This window comes from Ochotona princeps, chromosome 4, assembly GCF_030435755.1.
Source record: "Ochotona princeps isolate mOchPri1 chromosome 4, mOchPri1.hap1, whole genome shotgun sequence".
Taxonomy (NCBI): Eukaryota; Metazoa; Chordata; class Mammalia; order Lagomorpha; family Ochotonidae; genus Ochotona; species Ochotona princeps.
The window spans coordinates 95,351,809-95,370,929 of NC_080835.1; the positions used below are offsets into that span (position 1 = coordinate 95,351,809).

Consider the following 19,121-nt stretch of genomic DNA (forward strand, 5'->3'; position numbering starts at 1 on the left):
CTATTGCTTCACCTATTTTTGATGGAAATTTTTAAAAAAAATTCATGGGTATTGATTCCATGAATTTCCATTAACTTTCCATACATTGCTTTGATTTGTTTAAATAAAAATCATTAATGATTCGATTTAAAACATTTTGTCACTATCTATGGATTTAAATATTTGATAAAACATTTTTTGCAAGCAAGACATAAGTATACATTAATTCTATGTTCCCGCAAATGCTTTGAAGCCCTGTTGTAGAGATTGTCAGTATATTCTGAATTAAACCCAAATGCTGAGCTCAAAGCAATGCCTATTTGAGTTCTCTCCCATTTTCTCTATAAGATCCAGTGTCCTTTCAAAGTATTTTCAGAGAAACCAGAATAATTAAGAAACTATGTCTTGTTTTACTGTCAAACCATCCATCTAGAACAGCATACTTTCTGCCATCATTTTCTTGTATTTTTGGCCTATTATTCTCTGTCTGGCTCAGTTTCTTTATCTCTAAAATATGGACAAGAAGAGTGTACAAATATCAGGCTTACACTATGGGTCAAGTATGGATGCTCATTAAAACAGGTGGAGAAAAGGGAATTCATAGGGCAGCAGAGATTACTCTGAATCTGGAAGCTATCTTGTACTCTCCCGACTTGGCCAATTATAGCCAAGAGGCCCTCCATTTCATAGGGTAGAACTTGAGGACATGTGTGAGTATTCCCTTCAAATGTGTGTCTTTTCCTGGTTTTAGTACCTTCATCTAGTCACTTATAGGAAATCATTAGGAAAACCCATTTCATCAGGAATTGGGATGCATTGAGTGCCTTAGAATATTTGTGTCAAGACAACTTTTATTTTCTTTTCAACAGATAGTGCATCAATATGATGCACCCACTACTGCAGAAATCCTGATACATGACAAGAAATTGAAACAGATGGATAATGCCCAGACTACACCGCCATAGGCTCAACCAGCTGCCCTTGAATTTCCTGAGTTCTTTAATTCTGACATTGAGACATACATATGACCTTTTCCGATACTTACTTTCACATTGGACTAATTCAGATAGTGCATCAATACGATGCATCCACTACTGCAGAAATACTGATACTTGACAAGAAATCAAAATTGATGGATAATGCTCAGACTACACCTGCCATCGGCTCGATCGGCTGCCCTTGAATTTCCTGAGTTCTTTAATTCTGACATTTGCACATACATATGACCTTTATCTCATACTTACTTTCACATTGGATTAAGAATTATTTGACAGATGTTCACAATATTTTCCTAAATTTTGGATAAAATCTTTGCTTTCTATCAGAAGTAATGGAATATATTAGTAATGGAATGGACAGGAAGCACCTTCAACTTAGACAAATTCACAAAAATCATCTTTTCCTTTACAGGAAAATGCATGAGATTTTGTTTTCTTGAAGATACTTTTCACTGGTCTTATAGCTATTAAAAATACCTTACAGTCCAGTTTTTAAATATTCTGGAGGCTCTTCTAGTGAATTTCAATATATCATAAATGACTTTGACACACACAGTAATGTGTATTAAAGCAATTAATACTTTGAAGAAACAAATGCCAAACCCTACCTAGAAAAGCAACTTAATCAGTTGAATTACACTTATAAAAGTTTAACAGTTTGATACATAAGGAAATTTACTAGGACACAAAGTATACAGAGAACAAACTCAGTTTGCTGCCATATTCCTGTTAAGGATTTAGTTTGTATCCTTCTTTCCATTGCATTTCTTTATTTCTTTAAAAAATGTATTTATTATATTTTAATACAATAAAAATTACTTTATCACTTACTAGCTTTGGCAAGATTCTTATTGGGGATTTCTGCAAGCTTCTGTTGCCCTCTGAGTCACTCAAAGGCATGCAGTCAACAGACAGTGCCACTAGGAAAACCTTAGGTGTGTTTGGATTCAAGTTTGCTCTTTGTTGCCCTCCAAATCTTTGAGAGGGAAGCTGTACCTTCTGTATATTAAGGAGGAAGAGTTTTAAGAAGTGCCAAACACTTCTCAAACCCTCTGCTTGCTTTATATTTTCTTGTTCTTTAAAAAAAATTATAAAGTTTATTGAGAAAGTGAGGTGGTCAGAGACACATGTGGGCAATGTTCAGGAATATAGTGGACCAGGAAGGGAAAGGTGAGAGAGAGAAATGTGTCTGCCTTTTATCCTATACTCACGGGAAAAAAGAGAGAGTGCATCCTTTTACGTTGCCACATATGTGCTTGGGGAGGGGAGTGGTTACATGTCACTACCCTCAGGTCCCCGATGGGGAAATGTATATCCCTGGGGAGGAGGGGTCATTTGATCAATAGATAGGTAGGTGAGAGTTACACAGAGCGTAGAATATGTGACTTCTGACTTGTGACACTAAGCTAGCAACGTAGCTGCTCCATTTTATAAATCTTAAGTGTCGCAGGAGGGTATAGATTCATCACATCTTCTGCAGCAACTTTCTGTCTGATTAGATGTGTAGGGCTTACCCATCCTGGTTGTAAATCTCTTATCTAATACACCTCTCTCATGAATCAGAGAATTTCCAATCAGTGCCAATGGTTGTCCTTGCACTGTCATCATCATGCTGAGAAATTGCCGGTTTCCTTCAAGGAGCCAGTAACTGAAGTGGCCCAATCATGAAGAGTATGAGACAAGGCCAGTCCTTGAGATGGGAGATCCTGATGTATCTGAGGCCAACAGGACATGAGACAGGGACTGCTTGATGATGCTAAAGGCCATCAGTGAACTCCCAACATTTGGTGTTGTGTCCTGGGTCAGGCAGCCCTATTGCACCAGTCCTTCAGGCTCCTCGCCTGGCCTACCCCAACCCAGCTTCACATGCAACAGTGAGTACAGTGACTTGGCCTGGTGAGGCTTGTGGGATAAGTTCTTTAGGCTTCCTGCCAGCCTTACCTCAGCCGTGAATCTTGCATAAGCTGGTGGGTTCAGTGGCGTGGTGCTGATTTTGTCAGCATCAAAAACACTCAGTGTCCTCAACACAGGCTTACCTCATGGGTAGTGTCTCCAAGAACCCCCAACAGGGCTGCACCAGAGGGTACCTCTAAGTTTGCTCCCAATCCGCCACAGAAGTCATATGGGGAGGTAGGTTTTAGCCCTGAAGGAGCTCCTTCATACTTTCTAATCTCCTATTAGTCAACGTCCAGTGGCACATACTGAAGCTCAGATTCATTGGAGTTTGGGACTACACATAGGCTGCAAGACAAACTACAACATTCTAAGGCGAGGGGGCATGCATTATTATGGAGGTTTATTGCTCTGACATGATTAAAACTCAAGGCCACATCATTATCACTCTTTTATTCACTAACGTCTAACAATTTCCCATCATTCCAGAATCTATTGACTTCTTCCTCATAAGAGCAAAGACTCAAGGACTTAGACTGTCGTCTTTTGCTTCCAAGAGTCTGCAACTGCATTGGAAATGGTTTAACTGGAAGTTGAACCAGGTACTTGTACATGGTATCCAAAGCTGTAACTTGACCATTGTGCCACATGCCTACACACAGCATTGTTTTTCAGACCAGCATTCTAAGAGTGATGGGAAATACCTCCCTCTCTGAAACTCAAGTTTCAAAATAAATAACTAAATATTTAAAAAATGGGTCTCTTTTGTAAGCCAAAGCTATTTGAAGCATAAGGATTTAGGTTAAAAATTTTATGGAGTTTAGCAGGCCTGTTAGCCTTATGGGACCTGTTTTCCACTTATTGAAGAGGCAAGAAGGATTCATAAGAAAACCCACTCAAAGACATGCCTTGCACAGGTGAGCCAGAGTTTCTTGTCTCTCAACATAGATCCTGACAACACACTGAATTTGGGGGACTTAGATCTTAGCAGCATCAACACAGACTGGCTCTGCTATTCCAGAGCAGTCCTAAGATCTCAGTAGATGCTAGTACTCTGAGGGAATGCAAGACATTCTTCATCAAGGCCCTGACTCTTTGGCACTAGAATGATGAGAACACAGATAATCCATGGGGAACATGGAAAAATCCTGTATTTCTATTATCTGGTATCAGAGGATCCAATTAGAAATTTGCAAGCAAGTTAAAAGCAGACAGCAGTGTATGTCTTACACCTCCTAGTTTCTTATGCTTAAATTGATAAAATATTTAAAGAACTTTGATTCATTTGTGTTATTCTCAAAATGTAACTGTGGAAAAAGTTGTATTTTTCTTGTGGAAAAAAATTCCCATTACCTGTGAAAATCATACAGAAAAGCTTCAGTAAAGAAACCCAGAATTTCTCACATGCTCCAGACCATTATGGAGTATCACAATGTTCACAATGTTCCTAAGACTGTAAATGAATAAATATCATTCTTAATTTATTATATTGAGGTTAAAAACTTTAATCTGCATTATAGTCAAAGTCTTAGTGGTTGTAGTTAATAAAAATATCCAAACATACAAAAAATTAAAAGGCCATGGTGCAATGAAGAGTCAAGATGTCTGTTACGTTACACTGGTTTCAGATAGAGAAAACAAAGGAAGGATCGGATTCCCAGGGGACAGATTGAGAGAAGTCTCTAGCGGAGGATGGACAGAACAGAATGGGGACTCCATGGAGCAGTGAAGGTAAAGTCACACAGCTGCCAGTCAAGAACCACCAGTGACTCTTGCATATTCAATGGTTGGAGCCCATCTAGGAAATACCATCTTCCCAGGCAAGGTGAGTGGCGGCTACTATAGCCATTGCCAAGGACATTTTTGACTGAGGGAGAATTTCAAAGTCCTTACCTGTGCTGACATGTGGACCAGTGGAACAAAGCAGCAATCCCAGACATCAACCCATGCATCCCCATTCATCAAATCATCGCAAAGAAGCTAAAATCATTTCTTGAAGAAAGGCGATCCTCTTAACAACCTATGTTGGGAAAATTGGATTTCATATACAGTTTTAAAGAAGAGCTCTAACTTACATTAAGAAAAAAAAGGCACCTGGAAGTGGATCAAAGATCTGAATCTGAGTTTTGAAATCATCGAATTGCTGAGCAAAACATAAGAGAATCACTGCAAGGCATTGACAAGAGCAAAGATTTAGCGGGAGAGAAGGCGGGAAAGAGTAAGAGTCAGAGCACTCTCACTCCTTGGTTCATTCCTAACCTCCATTAGCTGGGAGGGCCCAGACAGAGTTGGAAACTTAATCCATGTCTCCCTGCTTTTGGTGACAGAAACCCAGCGACTTGAGCTACACTACCATCACTGAGAGCTCGGTTAGCAGGAAGTTGGAGTCAGAAGCCTGAGCTGGCAGTCAAACTCAAGTCTTGTGATGCCACAAGGTGCTTGCTAGGGCACACACTTATCCTGGTTTTGATGATATTAAATCTAGAAATAATCCCCATTTGATTTTTGTAATGTTTTAACCATTCTCCTTACATCCATTTAGGTATTTACCTATTTTATACTTCTATTTAGAAGTCTAGTTAGCACTTCATACCAATCATGTTCGAAAATGAATGTAAAATTTTATCAATATTTTCTTTTTTTCTGAGTTATTTCTGTTGTAATAACACCATAATTTACTCCTGAATGTAGACTATTACCTTTTGGGAGGTCTTACTCCATTTTATCCCAGTTATGAGAAGCTCCAATGAATTTTGTTTCTCAACATCCCTTTCATATATTTCTTTCAACTCACAGTGACATTGTTAACTTAGGGTATTATGATGACAATAATTCATCGTCAGATGCACTGTAAAATGATTACCTCCCAGCTCATTCTTCCTGGGTCACTCTGTCAAACTTGGAGCAACACTTTAATCTTATGTTAAAGGTGAAGAAAAACCTTGACTGGCTCCTGATGACCTTTTATAATGAGCACATTCTTTTTTAAAAAAAAGTAAAAAATTTTTATTTTGAATTTTAATTTCATGGAGTCTAAAATTTCTCCTCCCCTACAACTCCCCCCCGATCTTCATCATGTTGCTACAATAGTATAGTCCCGCAGAAGGAATTATAATTCTTGAATTTTCACTTGCTGTGATGATTCAAATTTGTCTTTGATCTGAAGTCAAGCTACTCTATTCCTATGAGAGACATTGAGGCTTCTAGAGAGTCTATTTATAAGTTTTTGGCTATGAGACAAGAATAGCTGCAGGATCAAGTAAAAGTTCCAAGAATGATGGAGAAGAGGTTATTAGTAATTTTCTCTTTTATTATAAAAATATGTAGTAGGTACCTAACAAATGTCCTATGTATTGTTCCAATTTGTTGCATAAAAAGATTTGGAAAAAAAAAACAACCATATTCATACATGAGTGACCACAAATGTGTTGTGAAAGAGCTTGATGCAAATTGACTGATGTGTAGTGTTTTTATATATATCCATAGCATCTATTTTCATGTTCTTCTAGTGTGTGACATGACTCACTTGAAAGAAAACAAAACTATATGTAAAAATAATCAATGTGATAATGAACTAAGCTGTATATGCAGGGCAGGGCTGGGTGAGTAAATCTTTGGCTGCAAAGCCTAATCTCTGGGGGAAATAGCAGAGAAACACAGGCTTTCCCAGTTCTAATTAGGTTGTTTGGATTTCAAATACCATACACAGGTGGTACTTTCGGCACTGGCAAAGCTATCAGTCTCTTAGCTGGCCAAAAGGCACCCTGGCTAGAAACCATGAGCTATGATTCTTGGCTTCCTAAACTCAGCTGGGCCTGGGACCTGGGATTTATCTCAAGCAGTCCCAAACCGACGCCAAACGAAACAGAATCTCTTTCCTGGGCTGTTCGCATATATAAAATTCTTCAGGGTCACTTGCCTTTTTGAGCCTAGGGCCAAGAGTTAACAAGGGAAAACCCTGACTCCTAAAACAGAAGGGTGAGTGTTGATTGCATCTTTCCTACCAATCTTTTAGAACCTTTTTTTTTTCACTTTTGAGACTGCCACTGATGTGAAGGTGGTCCTGGTGAACTTCCAGTTAGAGTTGGAGCAGAAATGCTGTACAGTTAAGAGTGGCCACAGGGTTTGTGCATTTTCTGTAGAGGATGCCTTTCTAGACCTTTTTGTTCGTGACCTTCATACACTCTGAGCTTCACAAAGTGGAGGAAATGAAGGTATTCAGAAGGGTGAGCTTGAGTCTACTGCCCCATCAGAATCTCAGTTTCTTTACAGTGAGGTTTGGTGGGAGCTGTGTTCTCATGTGTTAAAACTTGATTTTGTAAGTTGTTTATGGAAATGCAGATTGAGAGAGAAAGAGATAAAGAGAAATCTCCACCATCCTAACCCTCCTCCCTGGTTCACTTTCCAAATGCTCATAACATCAAACACCAGGAACTCTATGTGGGTCTCCCACCTGGATTGCTGGGATTTAAGTACTGGAGCCATCACCACCTGCTGATTCCTAGGATATACATTCCAAGGAAGCTGTAATATGGAGCTAAATGGGACTCCAGTGTCAGCATTTTGATAAGTGTATGTGCTTGGATGTCTAATCTTAACCTCTGGGCAAAATATTTACAACTGGGACCTAATTTTATATGGTTGCTGCTTCTCTTTTCCCAGGCTTATCGCAGGGAAGAATGGCCTCAGGAAATGACTCTTCAGTGACTGAGTTTGTCCTGCTGGGATTAACACAACAGCCAGAGCTGCAGCTGCCCCTCTTCTTCCTGTTCTTAGGCATCTATGTCATGGCTGTGGTGGGGAACCTGGGCCTGATTGTTCTCATTGTTCTGAACCCTCACCTGCACACTCCCATGTACTACTTTCTCTTCAACCTTTCCTTTGTGGATCTCTGCTACTCCTGTGTCATAATACCCAGAATGCTGATCAGTTTTGTGAAAGCGAACATCATCTCCTATGCTGAGTGCATGACTCAACTCTTTTTCTTCTCCTTCTTTGTAATTGATGAGTGCTATATCTTGACATGTATGGCCTATGACCGTTATGTGGCCATCTGCAAGCCCCTGCTGTACAAGGTCACCATGTCTCCTCAGATCTGCCTTGTGTTGACAGCATGTGCGTACGTGATGGGGTTTTTGGGTGCTACAGCTCATGTTGTATGCATGATGCGTCTTATCTTTTGTGATAATAATATCATCAATCATTACATGTGTGACATTCCTCCTCTTCTCCAGCTGTCCTGTACAAGCACCTATGTCAATGAGCTGGTGGTTTTCATTGTGGTGGGCACTAATGTAACAGTACCTAGTCTCACTCTCTTTGTTTCCTATAGCCAGATCCTCTGTAGCATCCTGCACATCCGTTCTTCCCGTGCAAGGTCGAAAGCCTTCAGTACCTGCAGTTCGCACATGATAACGGTGTGTCTTTTCTTTGGTTCTGCAGCATTTACATACTTCAAGCCTTTTCCGGCTGAGTCTCTGGCTGAGGATAAAGTATCTACTGTTTTTTACACCATTGTGGGTCCAATGATGAATCCTTTCATCTATAGCTTGAGAAACAAAGATGTACACACTGCATTGAGTAAAACATTGAAGAGAAACATCCTTTATTAACCTGAAACTATGTTATGTAGATGCCAACTCTGTATAAGGACATAAGCTGTAAATCTCTGGAAAAGACTAAGAAATCAAAATAAAATGTTCTGGATAACAGGGAAGATTAAATTAGTTACACAAAGCAAGTCATATATGAAGACAGGAATGTGAGTGAAGTATTAGATTTTCAAACTTCAGAGAGATTTTGCATTTTGTTATTTTAAAAAATTTAGGAATTACGTTATTGTAAAGAGGAAAAACTGGATGATAGTAACTCCAGAAATTGAAAAACTATGAACATTTTTACTCTGACACATCCAGAATATCTGTGCAACTTTGTGTTTGAGACAGCTACCTGTGTGAAATTGAACTCATTTATCATTTTATTCATAAATTCACCAATCTTTTTTGTTTTGTTTAGTTTCCTCAAAGAAGAAATATGAGTGATACTCTTCTCATTGTAGTTTTAGGTCTGAACTCATTGTCATTTCAAAGACCAGTGGTACTTGGAACCCAACAATTTTCATCTTCCCTGGCTAAGGATAGAAAATAAAAATGACCTTTTGGAATATTTGAATAAAGGTGACTTTCATTGGGTTTAACTCCTTGGACTTTAGGGCGGGCATGTGGGTACTGCAATATGTTTTAGATTCATTGGGAATATTTTTTATCACAAATGTTTACCAATTATTAGGGGAAAATAATTTCTCATTCCAAATAAATTTTAAAATTCTAAACCATTGTATCTCACTAATTTCTGTTGTTCCTCTCATGTCAGATATAAATGATACAGTATTATAATTGGCAAAGATTAACTGAACTGTACCAGCTTATGTTTAAAATTCAAAAAGTGTCGACATTAGGACCACAAATTGCATGGTTCTCAGAGGGTTATTTACAGAATGTGAAATGGGTGCAGGTGTTCCAGTGGAGACAGGATGAATGAACAGATACATGTGAATACATCATGAAAGTGTACGCAGAGTCTCACATTAAGAGGGCAAACAGAGAACATCTGTGAGCTCACAATAGAGAGGTTGGTCAGGAAGGGCTTTCTTGGGGGGGTGACGTTTACCCTGAGCCCTGACTGGCAAGAGGGAGCCAAGCACGTGAAGCATTTCAGGCCTAGGTCACAATCACACCGAGTCTCAGAGGCAGTGACCATCCTACTGGGTGTGAGGGTCGGTGTGCCAGTGGTGTGGTGGAGAAGGGGCACATATTAGGACATGGGTGTGTTGTGCAGGGGAAGAGTTAGGAAATGTGTGCAGAGTCAGAGGATTATCATTGCGGAAGATTTTCTCTTTCAAAGACAACCTGTGTGAAACCAATCAAGTGAAAGAGTTATCTCTCTTTTTTTTCTCCTGGTCTATTTTGAAATCCTACCTCTGTTCACTTTCAGCCCACTCTGGAGCTACTTTAAGGGTTTCATGGTGACCTGTTGTCAAATCCATGCCTTCAGTAACCCCCAAATTGCCCAGCATAAGAGATTTTTATTTTCTTTGTGGCTACTATTTCAAAAACGTGCTGAAGAATAAACAAAATTATACTGTTTGGAAAGCACTATACATTTTTAGTATTATATAAATCACATTCTAAACATTCTAAGGGGAATTTTCTCTCCACGAATGTCATGAAAATCAACATGCATTTTATATATTCAACTACATTTCACTTCATTGGAATTGTGCAGACAATTCTGCTATCAGTGTCATTGCTTGTACATGTACAAACTTACAACTATTCATGGTTTTGTTGCTGTGAAGAATTGCTTACTAATGTAGTTGTGTAGCTAATTACCATTTAAATTGCTTCATTTAAATATGTATTACACAAATTTAATTCTATAGTTTGTAAGTGCAGCTTCGAATACATTATTAGCTTAGCACTGATGTAAAAACTATCACATGTCAGGAAATACATGGAATCAAGAGTAAAAGGTATACATTTAAAATAAGTAAGTGTATTTTACTGATGTGATGATTATAATTTTGTTAATTTATTAATTATAAAATAGCTCTAAATGTAGCTTATAAAACAAGATAACGAAAGCCAATGAAATTAGACCATATGTAGTTCCTGAGACACATGAAAAGCAGTGTCATGTCAAGAGGAACTGGTGAGTGCTTTGTTCCCTGCAGTGTCCAAAACAATACTTCCAGAGTGAGTGTTTGGTGTAGCAGTTAAACTCCAGGAATGCCTGCATCCATATCAGAGTGTTAAGGATTGGATTCTGCTTCTGCTCCATTTACTATGAGGAGCGCTCAAAGGAAATACTCAGACCATTAAAGGAAATAACCCAGCTGATAGAACTGCCAGCTGGCATCCTCCCAGGTCACAGAGACTCAGGCAGTCTTGAACCTTGTCTCAGAACCTACTTGCCTGTAGTTTCCCAAAGCCTCCTCAGAAAGGAGACATGAGCACATGGATAGAGACTGAAAATGGTGCTGGTGGATGTTTGAAACATGATGCCTAAATTTTCTTTCCTTAGACAAGAAGTAATTAAGTCCTTATGGCTCTTAACCTGGGAATGGATTTGGTGACTGCATTGTGATACAGCTGTTTGTGTGAAAGGTGACCTTATCCAGATGGTAAAACCTGTAAGGGAGGCCTTGTGAACCATTCAACACTGGGTGGTTTAGCAGCCTTATCAACTCACCCGCAGAAAGCCAACAGAAATGGCTCAGTTCTTGCTGAATGATGCTGTTCCACACTTTTGAGTTCCCACGCAAGCTCTTGAGCAAATGTGGTCCTTGCTTCATGGGAAATAACTCAACATGAGTGCAAAGAGCCTTAGGAATTACCTGCAATACACATTCTTCTGGAGGCCACAAACTTCAGGAAAAGCAAAAAAATGTAAAACAGTTCTTCTTCTTTTTTTTTTTTTATCAACCTCTGTTGTTTCTTATTTTGTTTTATCATTATTATTATTTTGGTTTTGTATTTTTCAGTTTTATTATTATTTTAGATGCTGTTCACATCCTTGACCGAGGTAGGAAACATTCAGGGATAGGCAGAAGTGTTGGTGATGATTGCTTCCAAATTTTCTATTTCTTCTTCCCATTTCTGGAGGAATAAAAAAATATGGGGAGAAGTTAAACCCAGTCTTCCAAACATCCCAGTGCTCAGGAATGGGGAACAGCTACCCAACATCAACCCACACTCTCAATGGGGCATATATCTGAGTGTTCTGACCAGGTGGATATGATAGTTATGAAATGCTCCCCATCTCTCCAATCTAATGATGACGAATCCCTTTCAATGTCTGTTGGCTGACACAGTTGACCTTAGAGTCTGCATTCATCCAGATACTTGTTGTCATCGTTTGGTTGTGGTAGTTGTCCGTATGTTCTGTTTTCTGTTCTTTGTTATGGTATCCTATGTCCTCTGAAGGCCTCCACAACGATATACCGCATGCTCTATGTGCTCCATAATCTGTGGTCCAGCACTCCATCCTTTATAGTGAGGAAGGCCAGTTCTCACAGGTGGGTCCATGGACCTGGGCAAGGTTACTCAGACCCCATTGTATCCCCAACCCTGGGGCTCATATACCCAATACCCATTATGCAGGCAGTCCCAAGGACATGGGCCGGATGATCAGGTCTTGGTGGATCCCCTCACTCCCAACCCTGGTGCTCACTGATCCAGCTCCCACCAGGCAGGCAGTGTCAAGACCCTGGGCCAGGCAACCCATGCCCTGCCACATTCTTCTACCCCTAGTGCTCACAGATCCAGCACTCACTGCACAGGCTGGCCCAGGGATTGGGCCAGGTGACCTGGACCCTGTTAGACCCCTCTATCTTCCTCTCTATGAGGCTTTCGGAATTAGCATCCAAAATGTGGGTGGACCCAATGAACTGGGCTAGTAAACCTGGGCAGTGCTGAACACCTGCCTCTGGGATTCACAGACCTTGTACCCACTGCACAGGCAGGCCCAAGGATCTGTGCCAGGAGACCCAGAAACCTACGGACCCCCAAGCTGTGGGGCTCACAGATCCGGCACCCACCCTGCAGGTGGACTGAAAGTGCTGAGCAAGATCATTCAGGCCCCACCAGTCTCCCATTCTTGGACTCACAGATCCGACACCCAGTGTGCAGGCAGGTGCAGGGACCTGGGATTAATGACATGGGCCCTGCCAGACATCTGCCACAGGGGCTCACGAACTTAGCACCAACTGCACAGGTGTAGCAATGGTCCTCAGCCAGATGACCCAGGATGCACCAGACCTCCTGTCCCTGGGGCTTATGGATCTGGCACTCACTGTGCGGGAAGGTCCAAGGACCCAGGCCAGGTAACCTGAGCTCCATTGGACGCCCACACCTGGGGCTCATGGATCTAGCATGCAGCTTAAGGTGGGCCCAAGAACTTGGGCCAGGCAATCTGGCCAGTACTGGATCCCCTACACCTGGAGGTAATGGATCTAGCCCCACCACGCGGGTCAAATCAAGGACCCTGGCCTTCTCCCAGTGTCAGATCTTGAGCACACCAGTGGGTCCTTGGCCCAGGTTGACTTTGTGGACCTGTTGTCCTGGTAGGAATGGTGTCCCTTTCCAATTGGCCCATATCCTTTCCAGTTCTTAACTGTTGGGTGTTGTAGCCTAGCCACACCTGGTCCATAGCAGGAGCAGAGACCTAGCTAAGCCTGTTCTACACCCAGTTGTTGCTGGAGTCTAGCCCAATCTGGTACTCCCCAAGCGTAGTACACACCCATGCCGAAAGAGATTGCAGCCATGTTTAGCCCAGCCCAGTGACCCATTCTGGTTCTTGTGCTCACCAGTGTGAATTTCAACCCAGCCAGGGTGTTGCCCTAGTTCCCCATACAGGCCTATTCCACGCCACAGATCTTGTGTGTGCCAACAGAGATTGCTCTTCCATATGGGTGATCCCACATACTCCCCAGCAGATTCTACTCCCAGACCCAGTTGCGCCCTCACAGTACCTGTTCTCTATTCTGACTCTCCCTGGTGGATTCCATGACCTAGCCCTGCAATGGCAGTCACCTTGTCCATGGAAGACCCACAGAATTCATTCCTCACTTGGACATGAATCTTCAGGACCCTGATTACCCCAATCTGCGCCATCCACCAGACTTCCTGTAACCCTACACCCTCAAGTCCCCAGAACGCATCATTGAGTGGCCTGAGGGCTTTGCCCAGCACCATTTGTGCCTGGGATGCCCAGCCCAAGTTCCACCTGCCACAACTACGCAGCTGGGGGAGCAAAAATACAGACCCTCCAGCCCAGACCAGCTCGAGATCTGCCCATCGCATAGTGGTGGTGGATGGAGAATACTCCTGAGCCTCAGTCTAGACCAGCTCCAGATTTACCCACTGCATGGTGGGGGAGGGTGGAGCTAAAATAGCTAGCTTTAAGTCCAGTGCAGCCTAATTTATCAATGGCACAGACACACAGGCAGGGGAGCAAAAATACAGATCCTGTAGCCCAGAACAGCTTGAGATCTGCTCACTGCATGGCAGAGTAAATCAGTTCTTAAAGTCAACCCTAGGAAAACTGTGGCAAGAAACCTTTGAGAACCTATTACTACTTGTCATTTTAAGAATAATAACAGCCATTCTTGTAAAGCAATTTAGACTCAGTCATTTTGGAATGCTATACAGAAGGCTTGTTCTGGCTCCTGGTCTACTGAGAGATTTAAATACCAACCAGAGTATTCATCACGTTCTTTTTCTGTATTTATTTTAAAATTTAAGTTGGGACAGGGAAGCGTTGGGAGGCAGGAGTTGGGTAGGGCGAGCAGACCCAGAAGAGAATACTTAGAGAGATCTTTTACTTTCTGATTTGTTTTTCCACTGATTGCAACAACAGTTAGGCATGGTCTAAACTACAGCTGAGAATTGGTTACTGATCTCTGGATCTCCCACATGAGAGGAAGATATCCCAAACTTGAGCCAATTCAGGTGCCTCTACAGGTGTGTATTAGCTGGAAGCTAGTTTAGAAGTGGAGTTGTAACCGATAAACAAGTGATTTGATGGATATCTTTGTATATAAAACTTTCAGTCTTGAATGTCTAGAAATGGAGAGCGTGTTGTTGCTTTTCAGGGAAGAATAGAGGCAGGAGCAACACCTTGGCTAGAAACACTCAGTGGGAATATTTTTTATGGTAATGAGAATATTCTGTACTGTGGTTGAATCCATGATGATAATGATAGTATTTAAATTAGCAATAATTATAGCATGCATGTGATAACTTTTTTTCTTGAACCTGAAATAAGTTTTTTTTTTTAAATACAGAATCTTGGTAATGATATGCAAAAGATTTTGAGCAAAATTTCTGTTTGCCTTTAGAAGATGAGCTTAGGATGAAATTAATCCTGGAAACTAAACATTCACTTAGTTAATACAGGCTTACCATTCTATACATTTATGATAATATCATCTAATATAAAGCTTAGTAGCATGTTGGACTTTCTACCCATGTCTGTATCTACAAAGTGAGGAAACACTTTAATAGAAGAAGGATGAACTTGTGATAAGAGCTGAAGAAGTATAATGTCTTAATAATATAGGGGAAATCAGTGGATATGAGGGAAGATGAGGAGGGTGAGAATGGAAATCCCTGAGTCTATGGAATTGTAGCATGGAAAATGTTGTAAACAATAAAAATAATTTAAAAGTTCTCAAAACATAAAAGGAATAGTGGAATAAAATCCTTCATGCAATGTGATTTGATGTAAAATCAGCTTATTGGGAATGTATCTAACATTTTTCAACTTAATAAGAGATCTTAATATTTCCATAGAAAACAGAAATTTTAATGAATCACCATGGTCCTCATCATTCTTGTAAGTGAAGGAATACAAATCTTATGGGATGCTTTTTAAGTTTTCCCTGAAGGATATTAAGTCTCTTCACAATTTTGAGGAATATGATAATGAAGATAATTGGAAAGTATTTTTGAAATTATTGGGGTGTAAATTATCCTAATAGTAAATAAAAAATAAAAGACTGGTTTTTTGGTTACTTCGGCTCTTTTTCTGTTATCCCATTTACTCAAATAATCCCATGGCTTTATTTTAAACAATTAATTATTAATGAAAGAATCAGCAGGGGAGGGAGAGAGAGGGAGAGTAGATGAATTTAAGAACTCACACCCACTGATTTACTTCTTAAATTGTCTAAATGGACAGATCCCTAAAGCCTGGAACCAGGAGTTCAATACTTGGCAGAAGTTCAACAACTTGAGCCCTTACTGTTGTCTCTTACAGTCCGTATTCACCATAGCTGGTCGAGAGCAACAGCCTTGAATTGAATCTAGATTCTTCAATGGGGGATGTGAGGTTCCTATCAATTCCAAATCTAGGCCACATATCTCCTCTTCTGTACCCATAGCATATTTTAATATGATGGAAACTATCACTATGCATTTTCCAAATTGAAGCCTTTCTCCTTTACCTTTCCTTGGTCATTGACTTACTGTGTGATTTTCCTTGAATATTTGATTGTCCAGGACAATCTGATAGTGCAAATTTTAAAGATTTTCATTCTTTTCTGTGTTTCTACCATTAGCAATGAGAGAATTTATGCAAACCAATAGGTTGTTCTCTTTGAGTGTCATTCTTGTCTATTTTCCATACCAAGTGTAAGCAGTTATGAGAACTCTTCCATTGTAATGTCTCTTGCATAAACGTGTTTTTGGAATTACAATTTTGCTACTAATTCAGGTTTCTCAATTTTGTTGAAAATCACTCATGGGATGATGAATTATGCATACAAGTTCCTTTTGAAGTTCATTCCATCAGGTTCCCACCATATTAATCTTTCTAGTTATGCACTTTGACTATTATTCTGTGTTGTTGCCTAAAAGTTAAAGTGAAAATCTGGAGTGGCTCCTGTTGTCCTCCTATAGTGAACTTACCCTTGGTTTTTCCCCTTGAGAGCTTCCGCTGCTGATCTAAAGCTGCCTTTGATCTTCAGATCTGTGCCTCTGGTGGCACACACTGAGACATTGGGAGAGACTGCAAGTTCTCAGTGTGAAGTTCAGTGAAGATGGAAACCTGTCTTTCTTGCACTCCTTACTTGTAATTAGAAGTTCTCTTGGATGCTCTCTAAGAGACCAGAAATGGCATGTCACATGCCACAACTATGTTTTTGTGCTACATTCAGGTCTAGAAATATAACACAGATATGACATAGGCCTCTACTTAGGAGAGAATAGATTTTCATGGGTGCCAGGGTGGTGGGAAAGGGATTATCATTCTTTCAATCTTTTATTATGAAATATTTATTGAGGACCTAATATGTGTGCCAAGTATTTCTTAAAGATGCTATAGACACTTCATAGAAGAAAATAAAAAAATGTATCTGCTTTTAGGAGCTTAGATGCTAATATTTGTGGCTGCAGCAAGTGTGTTTATGTGTTGTGGAAAGAATCAGAACAAGAAAAAAAATAATGAATTTATAGGTTTTCATATCCAGAGAGCTATAACTACAGGACATGTCACCATATTTCCTGAAGTGGGGCATTACTAATTTTAGGAATGATAACGTATGAAAAATGTTGTTGATCCAACAGGGAATGTCATTGTTATAAACTTGTTTGCAAATATAGGATAGGTAATGAGCGTTAGCTCCATTGCACTACCTCGGGGGATAGAGAAGAAACACAGGTCTTCCAACTCTTTAATAAGGTCCTTAGGATTTCCTAGCTCATTAAATCCCATGGGCCATTCTACCAAATAACTTTTCTGGAACTGGCAAATCCCATTTGTCACCGCCTATGCTGGCAAGGAAACACTGATGAGAACCATCACCAGAAAGTATTGTGATACATGGTTTCACAGTTTCAGGGACTGAAGAAGCTTTTCAGGTTTGTGTGGTGCTCAACTTGATGAAACCCAAAGAAATGTCCTTTCTGGATTGTTTACTGCAATGCTTATCATGGCAATTCCCTCTCTGTGAGAATAGGAGGTCCTCTCTGAATCCTGAGGTCAAAGGGTGAGTGTGTTGACTGTATCTGTTCTGCTAATTCCTTTCAAACCTTAAATTTGAGAACCCAGCATGCTGAAAATTGTCCCTCTCTCTTCTACTTCACCATTGACAATGAGGAGGCTAGTAGTAGACACGAAGCATTACAGACTCTGGAATGTTCAAAGAGTTTCTTCACCTTCTTACAGAATTGCCCATAGGTGTTTTTGGAATTCAACTTTGAGGATGCTCTTTGAATTATAAGAGGAATAAATGAAAATGCTCATAATTCTTGGCTTCAGTTCACTCCCTCATCTAGAACACATTCGTATTTGTGTGGTGTTGTTGGTGAGCTGAGTTCTGCTGCTCTAATGCTTCTGTATTTCCACTTATCACAGAGACAAATGAGGGAAGAATGGCCTCAGGAAATGACTCTTCAGTGACTGAGTTTGTCCTGCTGGGATTAACACAGCAGCCAGAGCTGCAGCTGCCCCTCTTCTTCCTGTTCTTAGGCATCTATGTCATGGCTGTGGTGGGGAACCTGGGCCTGATTGTTCTCATTGTTCTGAACCCTCACCTGCACACTCCCATGTACTACTTTCTCTTCAACCTTTCCTTTGTGGATCTCTGCTACTCCTGTGTCATAATACCCAGAATGCTGATGAGTTTTGTGAAAGTGAACATCATCCCCTATGCTGAGTGCCTCACTCAGCTCTTTTTCTTCTGCTTCTTTGTAATCAATGAGTACTATATCTTGACATGTATGGCCTATGACCGTTATGTGGCCATCTGCAAGCCCCTGCTGTACAAGGTCATCATGTCTCCTCAGATCTGTCTTGTGTTGACAGTGTGGGTGTATGCAATGGGATTTGTGGGTGCTGTGGCCCACACTACGTGCATGCTGAGACTCAGCTTTTGTAATGAGCACATCATCAATCATTACATGTGTGACATTGCTCCTCTCCTCCCGCTGTCATGCACAATCACCTATGTCAATGAGTTGGTCATTTTTGTCGTGTTGGGCATCAACACAGCCGTTCCCAGTGTCACTCTGTTTGTTTCCTATAGCCGGATCCTCTGTAGCATCCTGCACATCCGTTCTTCTCATGCCAGGTCCAAAGCCTTCAGTACCTGTAGCTCCCACATAATAACGGTGTGTCTTTTCTTTGGATCTGCAGGACTTACATACTTCAAGCCTTTTCCTGGTGACTCTCTGGCTCAAGGAAAACTGTTTTCTATCTTTTACACCATTGTGGGTCCAATGATGAATCCTCTCATCTATAGCTTGAGGAACAAAGATGTACATGTTGCATTGAGTAAGATGATGAAGCAGAAATTGGTCTTTTCTTGAATATAACTACAGTTGTGTTGATGTCAATTTTCGGTTGATCAGATGATACATAAATCCCTGAAAAGAAGATGAATAGATCAAAAGAAAAATACACAGGATTTAGAAAATAGGAACAATTTATTAAGTTATGTAGATCACAGTCAAGACAATATGACCAAGCAGAGTATCAGTCTTTCAATATAAGTGTGTTTTCAGAGGAAAAGTTGCATATAATTACACCAAAAAGAATGTGAATGTTTTTTCTCAGACCCATCTAGTTCCAGTGAAGTTGTGTTCATGCTTTTATCAGGTTGGTGAACTTAGGTACATTCTTGTTTTCTTAATGTCATAGCCCTCTCTCACTGATTGCAGCTTTATATTTTGACATTGCTCTATTTCCACA

The 19,121-nt window shown here is 40.5% G+C and overlaps 3 protein-coding genes across 6 annotated transcripts in view; all 3 read left to right on the forward strand.

Annotated features, from left to right (window-relative positions):
• Nucleotides 1–1,478, forward strand: part of LOC101518591 (uncharacterized) — a 28,920-nt gene extending 27,442 nt beyond the window's left edge. For 2 of the 3 annotated variants that reach the window (XM_058662542.1, XM_058662544.1), the window contains exon 19: nucleotides 1,046–1,478. In XM_058662542.1, coding sequence (XP_058518525.1) covers nucleotides 1,046–1,095 — 50 coding nt within the window. In that variant the 3' untranslated portion in view covers nucleotides 1,096–1,478. Of the gene's footprint in view, nucleotides 1–848; nucleotides 987–1,045 lie in introns of those variants that run through there. The other variant, XM_058662543.1, reaches the window with a different exon arrangement.
• Nucleotides 1,479–7,540: 6,062 nt separating this feature from the next.
• LOC131480103 (olfactory receptor 8B3-like) lies at nucleotides 7,541–8,482 on the forward strand. The gene has a single exon (XM_058662546.1). The coding sequence runs from the start codon at nucleotides 7,550–7,552 to the stop codon at nucleotides 8,480–8,482; it is 933 nt and encodes a 310-aa protein (XP_058518529.1). The 5' UTR covers nucleotides 7,541–7,549.
• A 6,873-nt stretch (nucleotides 8,483–15,355) lies between these two features.
• LOC131480104 (olfactory receptor 8B3-like) lies at nucleotides 15,356–18,739 on the forward strand. Of its 2 annotated transcripts, none has more exons than XM_058662547.1 (2): nucleotides 15,356–15,372; nucleotides 17,803–18,739. In XM_058662547.1, the coding sequence occupies exons 1-2, from the start codon at nucleotides 15,356–15,358 to the stop codon at nucleotides 18,737–18,739; spliced, it is 954 nt and encodes a 317-aa protein (XP_058518530.1). The 2 variants fall into 2 exon arrangements, with proteins under 2 accessions (XP_058518530.1, XP_058518531.1); XM_058662548.1 differs by lacking the exon at nucleotides 15,356–15,372 and adding an exon at nucleotides 16,962–16,969.
• The last annotated feature ends 382 nt before the right edge of the window (nucleotides 18,740–19,121 follow it).

What these genes read in the sequence shown, in the direction of transcription:
- LOC131480103 (XM_058662546.1), top strand. Translation starts at nt 7,550, where the DNA reads ATGGCCTCAGGAAATGACTCTTCAGTGACTGAGTTTGTCCTGCTGGGA.